Genomic DNA, 19,334 nt, shown 5'->3' with positions numbered 1-19,334 from the left:
TTAAATTTTTAAATTTTTTGTTGTAAAATCTAGGTATTTAAAAAAATAATAAAGCAATAGTTAAAAGTAAAATAATTTATTTTATAAAAATTTATATTTGGTTATTTAGAAGTGGATATAGAATTTATTCAATTTTTTAATATTTAGTAAACTTTTTATTGAAAATAACTGTTTACAACTTCTACAATAAATCTATTAAATATATATATTTTAATTAAATATTAAGCATTGAGAATTGCAAAATTTTTAAAATAAAATATATTTAGTTTCAAGCCTTTTATATATATTTAAAATCTTAGGTGTACTTTTCCTCTTGAATCCTTTAATTATCTTAATGTTGCCTGAATTTTTTTAATTCTTTACTATATTTTAATATTACTTTTTCGTTTAGAGATATTTTTTATATTCTAAACTTTATAAATTTAAATTTAATTAAAAAAATATTTTTACTTTAGCCTTTTTCTAAATTCTAACATTATATCTAAGTTATAATATTATTATTGTCTTAATCTTTTTTCTTATTTGAAACTCAGTTTGTATGTGTTATAAATCTTACTATATAAAAGTAAAAATTTTAGCACAAATTTAGTTACTTTATTTACCTAAAAATATACTATTTATTTTCTTTATTTTGTTACATTTAGTTAATTAACTTCCGTTATTTTCAAAAAAAGAACATTTTTTATAAAGTTGCTATTTCTTGATCTTCCTTTGACTTATTTTTTTGTTTTGCAATTATTATGTTAATGTTTTTGATTTCATACTTTTTTTTTGAAATAGAACATCTTAAAATACACGAATAGCTTAAAAAGTTTTGAATTGGATTAAAATGTAAAAAAAAAGCAAGTTTCAATTGGTAAGTGAATTGTCAACTTGATAGTTATAAACATTTTTTTTAACTCTAATATAATTTAGACTGTTTTTTTGATTTAATTTTTTTGTTCCAATAAAGTTTTAATTTTAAATTTTATAATTTTTTTATATCAACACATCTTAAATGTAAAAAATACTTTTTATCAATTAATAATTTTTAAGTTATGATAATAGTTATTAAAAATAAAGTAAATGCAATAAAATTAAAACCTATTTTATTTATAAAAATTAAACTGTTTTTTAAGTAATAAAAAAATCTAGATAAATTAAAACGCTAAAACAATTTTTTAAGATGATTATATGTTTTAAATAAGTTATTAAAATTTTTAAAAATAGTAAACTAAAGAAAAAGAAAATTATCTGGATAAAAAACTTTTAATGTTAATTATCATTAAGCTATTTTAAATAGTAAAAATCTTGTTTTTGCTTAAAAAGACATTTCTAGTTAACTATTCATACTTCTTATGAAAGTAGGTAATCTTTACATGAAAATTTTAATTATAGTAAGCAAAATGATAAACTTGAAGAAATGGGGCTTTGTCATTTCGACTGTTATACTAAACAAAATTTGTTTTAAATATTTAATATAACTAAAAATCTAGTTAAAAAAATTTACAATCAAAAAAATTTCATACTGTGATAAATTAAAGAGTTAAAATAATTTTTAAATTTTTTTTTAAAAAAAACTTACAATTTTGAGATGTAATTTTTGTAATAATACATTTTAAAAGTTCAATAGATTTTTCAAGAAAAAACAATATATTTATCTTTATAAAAAGTGATAAAATTTGAAATGGTAACAAGATAATTTTTTCCCTTACATACAAATATTTATTCCTCTTTTTATGTAGAGATTTGTAAAATTAAAAAATGATAACATGAAATTATATTGATATAAATATACGTATGTCAATGAAGTAAAAAATTTTTGTTTTTTTTTTATTTGTTAATAAATTGTTTACATTATTTTTATCTTTCAATGTAGTGATTTTTTTTTAATTGTGTTGAAATTATTTTATTGAAATACTTTTCTTATAAGTAATTTAAATTGGTGCTTATATTGTAAAAGTATTTTGTCAATAAAAATTATAAAAATTAAACCTTAGATTTTTATTTATACTTTATGATTTTTAATTACTTTAAATACATATATTAGTCATATCGAAAACATATTATCTAATAAATGTGATTAAATTTTTTTGTGTAATAAGATAAAAATATAAATCATCTTTAAAATAATACATTACCGGAAATAAAAAGATTTTAAATAGTTTAATTCTTCATGAAACTTTTTGATACCCACTTATAAATAATCCTATCAAAAACAAAAAAACTATCTAGTTTTCTACCTTTAATTAATTAAACAAATAAATCATGTTAATATTATTTTTACTTTCTTTTATTGTAAACATTTAATTGTATGTAGACAATAAGTAATATATAACCTGATAATTTAATTTTATATTTTACTCAAAAATCTTATAAAAAATTTTTAATACTATTTTTATACAAAAAAATATACATAATAAAGTTATATTATTATGTCTATTACCTTATTATTTATAATTTTTTTTAATTAGAAATAATATTTTTTATTGTTATATTGTTTTTTTAAAATATTTGCTATGTTTAATTAAGTTACAAACCAATGTTATATAAATAATTCTAGCAAAATATTATTTAAAAAATTATCATTTTTTTTGTATATGCCAATAAGTATTATTTATATAAAATATATTTATTTTTTTACTTTATTAATAATTAATGATTAAAATATATTATTTAAAAATAAAAAAAAAATTAATTATACATTTTGCATGTTATACATTTATTAAGTTTATAAATATATATGTTTACTTAATTAAAGTTTGGTAGCGTAAAAAGACTAATATGCAATCTATTTACACTCCATTTACTAATTTATTAAATTCTAACAATACTGTTGTTAATGAACCATTAAATAAAGAAAAAGTTTTAAAAGAAAATTATTTACTGCTTAAAAATTCTGAGGTAATATAAAAAAAAAATTTTTTTTTATTACATTTTAATTAATTTTATATTTTAGAAGAATTTTTTTCCACCAAGAAAAGTATTAATTATATCAAAAACTACTAGGTTACAATGGGAAATGTCTCTAAAAGATGTTAATTATAAAAAAATTAAAAATGAAAAAGTTTTTTTTGATGAAATTTCAAATGAAAATATTTCTCCTCACATAATAGTAAAACATTTAAAACATATAAAATATGTTAATAAAATAATACATGCGTTGAAAAAACATTGTATTCAAATTAAAATTATCTATTTTGATGAATACAATGAAAATAGTTCTAAAGGATTTGATCTTATTATTACTGCCGGTGGTGATGGAACATTTTTGACTGGTGCATCAAAAATTAAAAACAATATTCCTATTATTGGACTAAACTCTGATTATCATGGTTCTGAAGGATACTTATGTATTGGAAAAAAAATGAATATTCCTCCTAAAATTATTATTAATAAATTTTTAGAAAAAAAATTTGATTGGATGTATAGACAAAGGATAAAAGTTATAGTGAAAGAAAGAAGTATAACAAAAGAAAAAAATATGTTGGTGAATAAAAAAATATTTTATGTTTTAAATGAAGTTTTTATTAGTGAAATAAATTCTGGTAAAGTAAGTTATTTTGAAGTTTCAATAAATAATGAAAAACCAGTCAAACAAAAAAATAGTGGTATTTCTATATGTACTGGGACTGGTTCAACAGCTTGGCATTTTAATATCAACAAATTATATGATGATAAACTAAAATCTATTATTAATGTTCTTGAAAATATGGGTGTTATATTTGAAAATAAAAATTCAAATTTTATTAAAGAAGTTTGTAATCGTTATAACAAAAAACTTATATTTGATCCATTTTGTTGTCGTAAGGTTATCTTTAAAAATATTATTATATTTAATATTATATTTATTTAAGAAATGGCATATACATTTAGAGAACCAATATATAATAATACATTTCACCAAATGTCACAAAAAGGTTTTACAAGAAATATAAAAATAATATCAAAATGTTCAAATGGAGGTCTATTTCTTGATGGTAATAATTTAATACCAATTAATTTTAATAGTGAAATTATTCTTCAAATACTTCCCGAAGATTCTTTAAAAACTGTTTACATGAACTTTGATAATTAAATATATATTTAAAAGTAAAAATAAAAAGCTTTTTTTTCATAAAGTATCATAATAAAAAATAAAAGTTCATCCAACCAAAGTATAACTTTATGTTTTTTTCACTTGAAACTTTTTTTAATAAATAAACCAAATGTTATTTTTTATATTTATATGATATTTAAGAAAAAATAATAATAAAACATCAATTTATTTAACTCAATCATGCAAGTAGATTAACAACCTTATTCATTTTTAAGCATCTTTGTTAATTCTTAAATTGACATTTTTTTTAATTGTCTACTATTTCTTTAATGTCATTTTTAAAATACCATTTATTTAAAATAATTTTTTTTTTCTACTATTCACGACTCTTATAATTATATTATATATTTAAATAGCATCATAATATGGCTTACTATTATGTTTTAACTATATATTATTTAAAATAATCATATTTGAAGTATGATTTTAGATATTATATATAAAAAAAAATTTAAAAAAAAAACATTACTTACTAATTAAGCATAACTTAATAAATTAAAAATATTATGAATTATCTTGATAAAATTGTATTAAATATAGGTCAATATCAAGAAGTACTATATTTTTTTTTATCTTCATGTTTCTTTTTAAAAACATTAAAATAACTTTTTTTTTATCATTTTTTTAAATTCTTTATATGGTAAATTTGAAACAATTTAAATTTGTTATAATAAATATCTAATATATAATCATCCATCAAATTTTATTTTTATCGTATGATAGAGTAAATTTGAACTTATAATGGTTCTTTTTTACAAGATTATTATGATTGTTAATATATATGTATATATATAGTATATTTATATAAATATATATCCACAAACTCAAGTCTTTTATTAAAATTTTATATTTCATTTCAATACGCTTACTTTTTTTTTAACACCATATTATAATAATTTTAGTTTATGGTCAAACAATAAAGTGTTAAAACTACTTATTCTACTTCTCAAACTTATTGTTACTTGTCTTGAATCTAAATTAACTCAAGTTGATAGTTAAAGAAATGTTATCATTTTAACAATATATTTTTCAATAAAATTTTATCTAATTTTATTGATAGACCTTTTAGCTAATCATTTCAAAGAAAGAATTTTTTGTGCAATTTTTATACAACATTCTTTTTTCTTCCTTATACAACAGTAACCTTTTAAACTTTTTTTTTTTATTTCTTTTATATTATATTATTTTATTTTTAATTAATAAAAAAAGGATATAATTAAAAGTTGTTTCTACGATTTTCCCACAAACATTCACATATGTTATTTACAATTTAAATAAAAAAAAAAAGAAAAAAATTAATTTTATGTTATTTTTAATATTATTATAGCGTAAAAGTATATATTATTTTTAAATTTTTAAATGGATCGTCTTGCTGCATGTCATGTTATGCATGGATTTTTAAATATACATAAAGAAGCAAAAAAAAGAAACAATTCTTCACTTAATAATCATGCTAAAAAAAGTAGTCATCGGTCCCATTCATTATCTGAAAGGAAAGGAGTAATTAGTACTCTTAAAGATGAAAATAAAAAGTATAGTCAAAGCCATCATCGTAATCATAGCAAGTTTTGTTATACATTACTTTAAGTATACTTTTTTTTTTATTTTAGGAGAAAGTGATTCACATAAAGATGATGAAGATGATACATTTAATTCACTATTTCATAGAGTATTAGATTACGGTACCAGTAACAACAATTTTTATCATTATCAAATTGAGACATTACTTGATCCAGTGCAAAAAATAACACTAACAAATTCATCAAAATATAAATTACCTAATCATCATTCTGATATATTTTCATCACCTAGATATTATTCAAAAAATTTTCATAGCTCCCAAAATAATTTAAAATGTGGTTATCTTCTTTTATCTATCAATTTTTCTCAACCTAAAAATGAACTTTCAATTTATATTGAAAAAGGAGCCAATTTACCAATATCTCAACCTCATAAAAAATCAGGTAATTTTATTACAATATTTCTTTTATAATAAGATAATTAGTTATTGACCAATTTTTCTTATTAATACTTATGTATATTGACTTAATAAATTTTTACTAACAAACATATTATATTTCATTTTAGTATCATACATTAAAGTTGTCCTTATACAAGATCATCAATTTGTCAATTGCGCAAAAAGCGGAACATATATATCAAAACCATTCATTGATTTTGACAAAACATTCACTTTTAAGTTAACTAAAAACCAACCTACCTTATCATTGTTGATTTTAGTTATTCAAAAAAGTAACAATTCTGAGGAACGTGAATTGGGTCATCTAACATTTGGTGATGAGGACCAATCTAATAATCAATTTAAAGATATTAAAAATGAAAATGAAAAAAAACGATATTTAATGGGCAATACAATTAATAAGTATGATATAAATTGGGTATCAAAACAAAATGAAATAAAACCACCTATCAATTTTATTAGTGGACAAAAATTGTTTAACCAAAATGATTGTTTACTAAATGAATATCATAGTAGATTAGATAATAATATCTGTAACTGGTTCAAATTGTCCAATAAATGGTAAAACTACTTTTAACAACTACTTGACGTGAATATTTTATATATATATATTCAAAAATTGAAATATAAACATATTATATAAGATATATTTTATTTTATAAGAAATTTTTAAAATTCAATTACCATAATATTTTTAAAGAAATTTTTCTTATGATTTTTTTTTAATAATATTTAAATTAAAATAATAAAATTTTTTAAATAAAAATTGTATATTCATTTTTGATGTAGCATTTAATATATAAAATATTGACAAGGGCTAATAAAAACTTTACCCATATATTATAAGTAAAAATAGTGAAAAATTTTTACATTTGGATTAATTTAATTTTTTCCCAATTTTGTTAATTTTAACTTTAAAAAGATAGAACAAAAATGTTTATTTATTCTCATTTAAAAATGTACATATTGTGTTAGATAACTTTTATTTATCTGAAATGTTTCTAAAATTTTTAAGTACATGAGACAATTGTATACTAATAATCAGGAAATGAAAACCGTATTTTGTCACAAATAATATTACTTTTAGCTACTTTTCCTCATTACATAAACACTACATTATTCAAGTTGATTAACATTAAAATGCCTTTATCTTTAACTAATATATATAACTTTTTATTTGTCATTTAATTTATTAACCTTATTTTATTATTATACTTTTTTTTTCTTATATTTCATTTTAATTAGACTATCTAAATTTTATATAACACCTTGTCTACATGTGTTTCTATATTTAAATAAAATAAATCTTTTAGAACTAAACTTTTTATACATTTTATATAAGATTTTAAATTTTTTTCATTTGGTTATTGCTTTTTCTTTTTAAGAAAAGTAAAATTAAAATTGACAATAACGGCGTTAAAGTTAAACCTAAAGGCGTCTAAAGTTATAAATTTAAATTTTATTTATAATATTTTTTTTTTGTTGAAATAAGTTAAATAATATAATATTATTATTAGTTGATTTAAATGATAACAAAAATACCGTATTATTAGTTAAGTAGATATTATAATTATTTTTTATTTACAAATATTAAATAATAATAATAATATTTTTATCTTTTATTTTGACAATTTAAAAAAATAAGTATTATAAAAAATTATTTAAATAATAATTATTATTCTAAGATCTTAAATACTAAAGAGTAAATTTATAATATAAATTATCATTCTCACCGACTGCATCTGATTAATTATATATGAGTTCAATCATCATTAAAATTTAAGTATACAACTTTATATCAATCTTAAAAACTTATCGTTCATTATATATATCAACCTTTTCTTTTGCATATTTGAATAACAAATATTAATATATAAAATATTCATAAATCTATAATTTATAATTTATATTTAATCTCTATTTAATCAAACAACTGTTCTTAGAATCATTTCATGAATTTTTTATAAAACTTTTATCTTACAATTTAATTTCTTCTTACTTCATAATATAATGTTCACTTTATAATATTTTGGTATCATATGTGATAAACAAAATGTAATATAAGTATATTCGGAAAGATATAATTCTTTTCATTGTAACACAAATTTTATCTCAAATAGACTTATAAAATAAATTTTAATGTTTAATACAATATTTATGAATCACTATATTTTATCTTCTTTTCTTATTCTTTCACATTTTGTACTTTTTTTTTATATCCAAAAAAAAAAACATATTCTGTTGAGATGATTGTCTAAAAATTGACAATTAATAATTATGAGATAATTGATATGTGTAACAAATTTTTGTTTATTTTAAATTTTATAGAAAAAATATAATTAAAAATAATATACATATTGAAAAAGTCAAAGTTAATATTCATTTGAATTGTACATTAATCATTTTTTATAAAATCGGAATATTATTTATTTAATTTGACTTATCTTCTTTTATATGTATATAATTTTTCATCAAATCTTATTAATATAATATCCTCAAATTGAGGTTAGGTTCTTTTTTCCCTCCACTATATTATATGTATATGAGCATGAAATTTGACTTTAACAATTTAGTTAAAAAAAGGTATATACTATATTATAAAATTATTTCTTAGTAAATACATCTATTATTTTTATATTCTATTTAAAGGTCATAAACTGAAAATATCACTGAAAACTTTTAACCTTTTTTATTATTACAATAAATTTAATTCTACTATTTTTATATTGGCTTGTTAATTTTTTTATATTACCGTCAAACTTTAAAATATCCACCATAAAATTTGCATGTAATTGCAGTATGTATAAATAAAATAATAACATTAAATCATTTATTCTCATAATATTTTCTCCCCATTTACTTTTTGAGAATAACTATATTTTTCTTTTAAAATCATTATATATTTTAAAAAAAAATACTACCACTTTGCATAAACACTTCTCTTTTTATTTGTTCGAAAAAAAAAATATTTAAGTTTTATTAAAAAAAAAAATTTAAACAATAAGTCATTAGTTTATATTTTGATTCTCATATTTTTATACATTTTTTAGTTTATTATAAAGAAATCATTAATTAAATAATAAAATCAATTTTTATTTATATAATATTATAATAATTTCTTAGTTAAAATTATATCATTTTTATTTTAAAAGTTAGCCATTTTATAATTATAGAAGTTGTTCCAATTTAATAATTAAAATGTCCTTCAAAATAAAATGTTTTAACTATATTTAATGTCCTGATTTTGTGATATTTTCTATTTTATCTACCATTATTCGTACCAAATTATGATTATGGATTTTTAGATAATTATTATAATAATTAATAGATGAGATATGTATAACGGTGTTAGATTAAACTCAGTATCAAAATAAAATTATTATCTATCTTCACATGGTCCTAATAAATTAACTTTAAATTATTATATGTAAATGATAATATATATATATATATATATTGATGAAAAGATATTTTTAACAATATCTTTTGTGTTTTACTACTATTACAACAAAACCAACCTATTTCAATTAGTATTCTATTTATGATAAAGCTCTTGTTATTATTACCACCCTATAGATAACCTTTTCGGGGTTAGGCATTACTTATAAATTTATCTTACAATATATAATAGTGCTTTACCTTTTTCATATCATATTATATATACATATAAATATATATATTTGTACTTTATTTTCATTTACATATGTTATATTACTTGATTTATCACTTAAACATCACTATATCAAATATTACAAATATAAATATATATATAGATTTATCATTAAATCATATATTTATTTAATTTTAATTAACTAATAAAAATATATAAATTAAAAATTTAGAACAAAAAGAAATTTTTATTTTTTCTTACAAATATAAAATTAATGGAAATGTTTTAAATTACAATTCTTAAAAAAGAATAGCTATTAATTAGTTATTTTATTTTTCTTATCAATTATAGATATACAAATGACTTATTTTATTTTAAAAATTATATCCAACAAATATATTGTTAAAATATAATTATAATAATGAAAAGGTTTATAAAATGATAAATTAATATATTCATTTCAATAAACCTTATTTCTTGTATTAGCTTTTTTATTCTTTATTCTTTATCATTTATAATCTTATTAAACTCTTTTTTGATAGTTAAATTTTTACCATTATAACTAATATATATTTATAATTACTTTATTACTATTTTATAAAATATATTTTATATATTAAAATTTTATCATATATATAAATTTATATATATATATAGTTTTTTTTTCTGATATGGCAATCACTTTACCCAAAGAAGAACACTCACCATTCTTTTACTAGTATTTACATTATCATTGACTGTAGATATAATATGCTTTATTAAGTTCTTTACTTACCATATTGAAGGATATATATTTATATTTATATATATATAAATATCTTTTTCTGACAGACTGTATTTTCTTCAAATCAACTAAAATAATGAAAAAGTTTATAACTACTTAAATTTTGTCGTTAAAAAGGACAACAGTTTTTATTAATGTAAATAAATTGATTTTAACTTATTAATTATTTTTCTTTTATACTTAATTAATAATTATAGAAAAAAAAGATTTATTATTATTATTATTAAATACATAAAAAAAATAAAGTATTTTAAAAGGTTCTTATCAATTTAATTTTAATATTTTTATTTATTAATAAACATTTTTATTCTTTACTTTATAAAATCATTTATTTAATGCCATTCTTATTTATATAACGTCTATATATTAAAGTTAAGGGTTATTGTTACCTTGATAACATTTATTTACATCAAAAACAACCGCTTTGTTTGATAGAATTGTCACTAAAAGATGAGATTAGTCATTACTCTTCTTTATTTTACATTACTCATGACCAATACTGTCATACTGTCATCATCTTTATCACATTCTCTTGTATGCCCTCTTTTTCTTTTTTAATAAAATGATAAGAATTAGTGTACTTTTAACTTTTAATTTATTACATGAAAAAAAATTTTTTTTTTTCCATTTATTCAAATATAATATTATATTTTAGAAAAATAAAATTTTATTTATCTCCAAGGACAATTCACTTAAACATTTTTGAGTAGGTATTTAAAAAATCATCTTAAGAATTATAATGATTGTTAAAAAATTTTTTTTCCTAGCCATTTTTATTCTCTATTCCATTTAAGTAAATGTATCTATATTGTAATCAATTATCCTTTTTTTATTATAATTTTTATATTAATATTTCTTTTTTTAGTTATCATACTAGTTTTCATATGTGTCCAAGTAGAAATTATTTGTTATCACCACAAAACAATATCTTATCTCACTCTTAACTACCCTCCTTACAAATTTTTTTTTTTTGAACACTTTTCTTTTCTTCTTATTTATAAATATATATTTATACATATATATAATTTTTTTTCTCCTATTTTTATAAAATTTTACCCCCTTAAAATGTCATTTTTTTTTTCTTCATTTATATAACACATTTAGAATGTCCAGTTTTTTACATAGTAACTACTTAATTAATTTTACCTCCTTTACTTTGTTGTATCATTCTAACTTCTGTCAATAACTTTTTTTTTTTTATATATTTTGTCTTTCAATGAGTATTTCTTTCTTTAAATTATATATAATCTTTTTCAAAAAATTTGACAAAATTTTTTCCTCTCCAAATATTAAATATATATTATTCTTTTCGTTAAACTAGCTTTTAAACTCTATAAAAAAAAAAACTGTTTAAATCAAGGTTTGTTTAAAGGACAATATTTCCTTAATCTCAAATTTTATATACTATTTACTTTGTAATGTTATTATTATGATGTTAAGATTGAATAAATATTATGTTTTCTTGTCTTTGTAACATGTTTCATTTGTTTCTAAACTATTATCATGAGCGGATCATTTGTATTTATTTTTAATACTTTATTAATTATTATTTTAAAATATTATATTATTATAAAGATATTTATATATAGATATATGTATATATATTTTATGATTTATACATTATTTTTTAAATATATTTCATATTATTTTTGTTTTTAGATTTTTGTAATGAATTTAACATGACCTATCAATGGAGTATATGTAGATATAATATACCAAATTTTATTTGGATATCTTTATTATATTTTTTTATTGTTTTCATAAAAACAAGCTTATGTAATATAGTTTCACTTAACTCTAATGATATTTATAATAAAAAAGAACCAAGATATTTTACACCATTTCTTGGAACTTCTTTATCTATAAATTGTCCATTAGAATTATTTAATAATGAGATAGGGCATATTAAATGGCTTAAAGATGACAAAACAATTCAAAATAATGGACCAATTGACATTATTGATAATAAATTGACAATAACATTTCTTGAACCTGAACATACTGGAACTTACCGTTGTTACAAAGAAACATCAGATGGTGTTATATTATCACATATAATTTATGTATATGTTAAATGTAAGTATTATTATAGTTAAAATGTTAATATTTAATGTCAATATATAAAAAATATTATTACTCATTAAATATATTTGTTTTAGATTTCCGGAAACTTTCTTCAATGCCAACTACATTTTATCACAAAACAATACATAAAACAAAATATGTCATTTTAAAGACACCTCCTGTTGAGGGAAGTAATGAGGCTGAAATAAAATGGACATGGCATCATAATGGTCATATTATAACATCAAATGAGACACATTTTATCTCTAGTATTAATGGTGATCTTATAATATTACCGAGTGAGGGAATGTATGGTAATTATATTGTTGAGGCTGACTATGGTTCTGTAAAAGAAGTTTCTAGTACATATAAAATTGAAGAAGATAAATCAAAAATTCCTCTTAATACTAAATTTACTCTTATTACAAGACCAAATGACGTTATTATATCACAAAGAAATACATCTCTTATTTTTGAATGTATGCCAAGTAGTTGGTATGTTTTTAAATTAATTAAAGAAATAATTGATGACTAATTATTTTATAGGGATAACATAAAAATAGATTGGTTTTTAGATGGTAAATTAATTACAAGAAATGAATGGAAGACCATTAAAATTAGTGAATTTAATAGAAGACTTACAATACATGAACCTTTTGTTACATTAACAAAAAGGAACTCGGCAGAGTTAAGATCTATTAAATGTAGAGCTTCATCACTTTTAAATGACAAGATCCTTGACTTTGGTGAGGGAAAAATTTCATTATATGAGGAACCAATTATTGATACAACAATTTTACCAAAAAAAATTATAACTGGTAATAAAACATCAATTAAAATACAATGTAAAATATTAAAAGGATGGCCAAGACCAAAATATTTTTGGAGATTTAATGGTAGAGAAGTTATAACAACAAATAGTGGTTATTTAAAAATAGATCCAATTAATGATAGAAATATTGGTATTTATCAATGTGATGCTATTAATATAATTGGTAGTGATACAGCAACAGTCATTGTTAAAAAAGTTGATGATGAAGTAGTATTAGATGATGAACATCATATTTTACCACAACGTTTTCACGATGATATAAAAGAATCTAATATATATATTATAAAAAAACCTGTTAGTAAAGCTATTTCAGCTGGTAATGATATAACATTAACATGTGAACTTAATACCAATGGTGATACTGTATGGAAATTTGGTGATTCATTTATTAAAATGAGTGGAAATAAATATACAATTACAAAAAAGTCATTAACAATTCATTCAGTTCAATTAAAAGATTCAGGGGATTATACATGTTTAGCTAAAAATTTAAATGGAAGTATAGTTGATGAAGCATCTGCTGTTGTTTCGGTTATTTCATCAAATATAATTGAATATGGTCCTTCTAATCAAAGTATGTTAATTGGTAGTAATATTGAAATGCCATGTAAATTATCTCAAGAGTATGCAACTGCTAATGATGTATTAGTTACATGGTATTGGAATAATAAAATTATTCCTGTCCAAGGTGATATTCTTCATCGAATGTCTATTAAAAATGATAACTCATTAACAATTAACCAAGTTGGACCTGATAATATAGGTGAATATAAGTGTAAAGTTGTGACAGATGATGGAAAAGAGGAAATTGTTTCTGCATGGTTAAAGATTATAGAAAAACCCTCTATGCCACATGGAGTGAATGTTGAGTTAATTAATACAACTTTACCAACTAAAGTAAAAGTTATATGGCAATCTGGATTTGATGGTAATTCACCATTAATAAAACATTCTATTGAAATGAGGACAATGGGCTCTGCAGGGATATGGTCTAATTGGGAGACTATTGTTGAAAATGTTCCCACAGAAATGTGTTGTTCTGCTTTAATTGATAATTTAAAACCTTCATCTACAGCAGAATTTCGTGTTATTGCTTTTAATAGACATGGTCCTGGTAAACCATCAATACCATCAAAACAACTTTTTATTCCTCAACAACCACCAGCTGCAGCACCTAGAAATGTTGCTGCTAGTGCTAGATCATCAACAAGTGTTATGGTATATTGGCAACCACCACCATCAGAACAATGGAATGGTGATATTCTTGGATATTATGTAAGATATCGTTTAGCAGGATATGCAACTGCAGATTGGAATGTTAAAAATGTTTCAAATAATCAAGAAAGATATGTATTATTAGAACCATTAATAACATGGAGAGATTATGAAATTCAAGTTGCAGCATATAATGATCGTGGTTTAGGTGTATATAGTACACCACCATTTGTTGTTACAACATTAGAAGGTGTACCATTACAATCACCTAGAAATATTGAAGTTGATATTATTAATTCAACAGCTGTTAATGTTTCATTTGAAGCACCAGAACAACAAATGGTTCCTGGGCAAATTTTAGGTTATAAAATAGAAATGTGGAAAGATTCATATAATAACGGTGAAGTAGAACCAACAAGAACAATACCATTAATGCCAAGTTATGGAAGAATTAATTCACTTATAACGGGTCTTGATAAATTTGGACATTATAATTTAACAGTTCTTGCATTTACAAGTGCTGGTGATGGACCAAGATCAGAGGCAATTGATGTTATAACAGATCAAGATCTTCCTGGACCAGTAAAAGGATTAAAATTTGATCAAGTATTATTTAGTTCAGTAACAGTTATTTGGGAACCACCAACAGAAAAAAATGGTATAATAACACATTATATTGTTAGATGTTGGAAACAAGGTCATCCAGAAACAATACAAACATTTAATTTAGGATCAAATCAAAATTCAGTAACAATAGAAGGCTTATCAGCTCAAACTAAATTTATTGTTGATATTGTTGCATATACTGAAATTGGTGGTGGTGAAATTGTTGAAGCTAAATTTGAATCTGGTGTACCACCAGAACTTCCTGGTAAACCAACAAGTTTAAGAGTTTCATCAATAACAGCAAGAACATGTATTCTTGATTTTATTCCTGGTTTTGATGGTCATACAATTATTCAGTATTGGCATGTTGAAGCGCAAATTGGTTTCTCAAATACATTTATACCAATATTTAATATATCAGCACCTAAAGCTAAAAGTTTTAAAATAACTAATTTAAGACCTAATACAAGATATATTATAAGACTTATTGCTGAAAATATTAAAGGATTTGGTATACCATCTTTACCAAGTGATGTATTTTTTACAGAAAAAACAATACCAGAACATCCACCAGAAAAAGTTGAAGCTGAACCAATAATGATGAATAGTATACAAATTTTCTGGAATCTTTTACCTCATTCATCATGGAATGGTGATTTAATTGGATATATTATACAATATCGTTCATTAGAATTAGCAAAAAATAAAAATAAAGAAAGTAAAATAACTGATAATGGTTTTATTGAAGAAGAAGATTATGAAGATGGTGCTGATTTTGAAGAAGAAATACCTAAATATTATCCTAGTAAATGGAAAGAAATAAAAACACAAAATACAAAAATTTCTGATTTTATAATAAATAATTTAAAACCATTTACATTATATGAAATACAGGTATATGCTGAAAATACAATTGGTCGTAGTAATCCATCACCAAAAATTGTTGTTAAAACATATGAAAATATACCATCAAATGGACCAAAAAATGTTAAAGTTAATCTTTTAAGTGGAAGAACAATTAATATTACATGGGATGAGATTGATGAAGTTGATTGTAATGGTATTTTACTTGGATATACAATAAAACTTTATCCTGAAGATAGTAAATTTCAAAAAAAATATAACAAAACAATTGATATTAAAGGATCAGAAATAAGGTCATATAAAATAACAAGTTTAAAACCATTTACAAAATATTTTGTTGAAATATCAGGTTATACAATTGTAGGTAATGGAATATCAACAAAAACATTACCAATAAAAACACCATCAGAGGCACCAGAAGAACCATTAGATGTTGCATTTAGTTATGTTTCTGATACAGAAGTTAGATTAAAATGGATGCCACCAGAAAATGGTAATGGTATTATATCTGGATATTCTATACGTTATTGGAAACATGGTACAGAGGAAGAAGATGCTATTAATACACAAATACCTAATAGTATTTATTGGTTTACAGCAACAGCATTAATACCAAATACAACATATTATTTTGGTGTTCAAGCACAAAATGAAAATAGTGGTTGGGGACAAGAATCAATTGTTAAAGTTTTAACTACAAATTCAAGATTTCCACAACCAATACCTAGTATGTTAGAAGAGAATAAAGAAATTATGACTTCACCAACAGAAATACATTTTAAGTGGACTTATCCTAGTTTAGATAATAAATCAATTTCATTTGAAGAATCACCTGTACGGTTTGTAAAAATTGAATATAAAAGTATTAGTGATAATGAATATATAACATTACCATCAAATATTGCTGTAACAAAAAGATCAGCAACTATTAGTAATCTTATACCAAATATGAAATATAAAGCAAGAATGAAATTTATTGGTGATTTTGAAGAAAGTCCATGGTCACCAGAAACTGATTGGATAACAACACCACAAACTGATCCATCAGGATATCCAGAAAATTTTATAGTTAAACCTTATCAAAGTACTTCTGTTAATCTTCAATGGGATTCATTACCATCAGATAATTGGAATTCTGATGTTATTGGTTATAGAATAGAATATAAAGAATACCCATCAAATGGATCTTTTAAAATTGAAGAATTACCATTAACTAATAAAATTCCTTCTAATGGTATAATGAATCATATTTTAGAACATTTAACAGCATTTAAACATTATATAATAAGAATTCAAGCATTTAATAAAATAGGAAATTCACAATTTACTATACCAAAATTTATTTTTGTTGGATATTCAACACCAAAACAAAAAATATCTGAATTGAAAGGTAAATCAATTACATCAACATCAATAACATTAAATTGGAAAGAATGGAATAAATCTGAAGATGATTATATATCTGGTTACAAAATAAAATATGTTCCACTTGTTGATATGAAAGAAAAAAGAATTGTTGAGGAAGAAATATTAATAACAGAAGATAATCATATTATATTAAATGATTTAAAAAAATATACAGAATACCAAATATCAGTATGTGGTTATAATCGTGCTGGTGAAGGTGAATCATCTATTATAAGACTTAAAACATTAGAAGGAATACCTGGTGTTATATCAAATTTAAAATTTTATAGTATTATGACTGATTCAATTAATGTAACATGGGATGAACCATTAGAACCAAATGGTTTAATATTAGGATATTTAATATCATATCATCCTAGTGAAAATAATGGCTACAATCAAGATAAAATATTTAGAATTAAAGATAATCATGCATTATTAACAAATCTTACAGAAAATTTTCATTATACAATATCTGTTAAAGCTGAATCAAATCAAGGTTTTGGACCACCAACAACATCTGAAGTTCGTGTTGGTTATGGTAATTTAGGTACACCAAATCCACCAAATAAACCAAAAGGTGTAATAAAAAGTAATGGTATTTTATTATCATGGAATAATAAAAATAATGATAGTATTAAAGGATTTCTTATTCAAGGTAAAAGATTATCAAATTTTAATAATGATACTAAAGAATCAAATGAATTAGATATAACATCATCACTTGTTAAAGTTAAAAGATCTATAAATAATACAATTAGTCATTTATTAGGTGAATGGATTAATTTATACAATATTAATTCAAATGATAATGAATATGAAATTAGTTATGATATTCTTCAACCATCAAGTATATATGTATTTAGAGTATTATTAAAAAATGATATTGGTATTGGTAATCCAAGTGAAGAAACTGAACATATTCTTATTCCAGCATATAAAAAAAGACTTTATTTTTATAAAGAATGGTGGTTTATTCCATCAACTGCAGCTATATTAGCATTATTCTTAATAATAATTATAATAATATTATGTCGTATGATAGTTGTTGGAAGAAAAAAAAAGTATGAACAAAAAAAAAGTGAACCAATGACAGGACATACATTAAATTTTGTTGAAAATACTCGAGTTAATTATGAATTGGCAAATGTTAATGAAAGAAGAAATGATATATTACCAACACGTCCAAATACTCATAATTCATGGTTATCTAATGATTTACCTGATAATCCAATGTATGGATCAATTCATAGTGGTGATAATCAATCACGTCGTTCTGGTATGTCACCTTCAGTTGGTTTACATGCTCTTTATGGATCATTAACAACTGACAAAATTACAATGAATGGAGAACAATCAACAATGGTTTTATCATCTTTTAAACCACCTAGTCCAAGTACTTCATTTCTACCTAATTTAGCACCATCAGTAACTGAAATATATGCTAGAACAAGAAATGAAGATATTCCTGTACGTTCAATGTATGAAGAATCTATTAGTATGGATCAAGGTGATCATGATTCATTAGGATATAGTACTCCAACACCATTACCAACAGGTGAATTACCACATGAACAAAACTATTATGAACAATGTATAAGACGTATCCCACCATCAACAGTAACATATGCCAGTTCAGAGACATATTCATTGGCATCATCAAAACCACCAAATACTAATCATTATTATACAACATCATATCAACAAAAAGATTATCTACCAACACAACAACATTCATTAAATGGAAAAGAATCACCGTCAACAGAACATATATCGTCGCCATCAACAATTCAAGATCCTGGTATATCATTACGATCATCAATACAATCTTCACCATCTACAAAGTATAAAACAGCAAATTTACCTAAAAACGGGTTGTCATCTTTTGTCTAA

General features: G+C 21.3%; 3 protein-coding genes across 3 annotated transcripts; all 3 read left to right on the top strand.

Annotated features, from left to right (window-relative positions):
- Positions 1 to 2,763: 2,763 nt before the first annotated feature.
- On the top strand, positions 2,764 to 4,057 carry SRAE_X000118200 (NAD kinase 2, mitochondrial; the record flags this gene model as incomplete). The annotated part of the gene is made up of 3 exons (XM_024646074.1): positions 2,764 to 2,883; positions 2,939 to 3,785; positions 3,837 to 4,057. The coding sequence occupies 3 exons, from the start codon at positions 2,764 to 2,766 to the stop codon at positions 4,055 to 4,057; spliced, it is 1,188 nt and encodes a 395-aa protein (XP_024498645.1).
- A 1,380-nt stretch (positions 4,058 to 5,437) lies between these two features.
- SRAE_X000118100 (Hypothetical protein) lies at positions 5,438 to 6,624 on the top strand (the record flags this gene model as incomplete). Its single annotated transcript, XM_024646063.1, has 3 exons — positions 5,438 to 5,630; positions 5,689 to 6,042; positions 6,167 to 6,624. 3 exons carry the CDS (start codon positions 5,438 to 5,440, stop codon positions 6,622 to 6,624), a joined length of 1,005 nt encoding a protein of 334 aa, XP_024498644.1.
- A 5,508-nt stretch (positions 6,625 to 12,132) lies between these two features.
- SRAE_X000118000 (Protein sidekick-2) lies at positions 12,133 to 19,334 on the top strand (the record flags this gene model as incomplete). The annotated part of the gene is made up of 3 exons (XM_024646052.1): positions 12,133 to 12,529; positions 12,613 to 13,012; positions 13,064 to 19,334. 3 exons carry the CDS (start codon positions 12,133 to 12,135, stop codon positions 19,332 to 19,334), a joined length of 7,068 nt encoding a protein of 2,355 aa, XP_024498643.1.

The sequence above is a fragment of the Strongyloides ratti genome, scaffold srae_chrx_scaffold0000002 (genome assembly GCF_001040885.1).
Source record: "Strongyloides ratti genome assembly S_ratti_ED321, scaffold srae_chrx_scaffold0000002".
NCBI lineage: Eukaryota > Metazoa > Nematoda > Chromadorea > Rhabditida > Strongyloididae > Strongyloides > Strongyloides ratti.
This window is presented reverse-complemented; position numbering and strand designations above follow the sequence as displayed.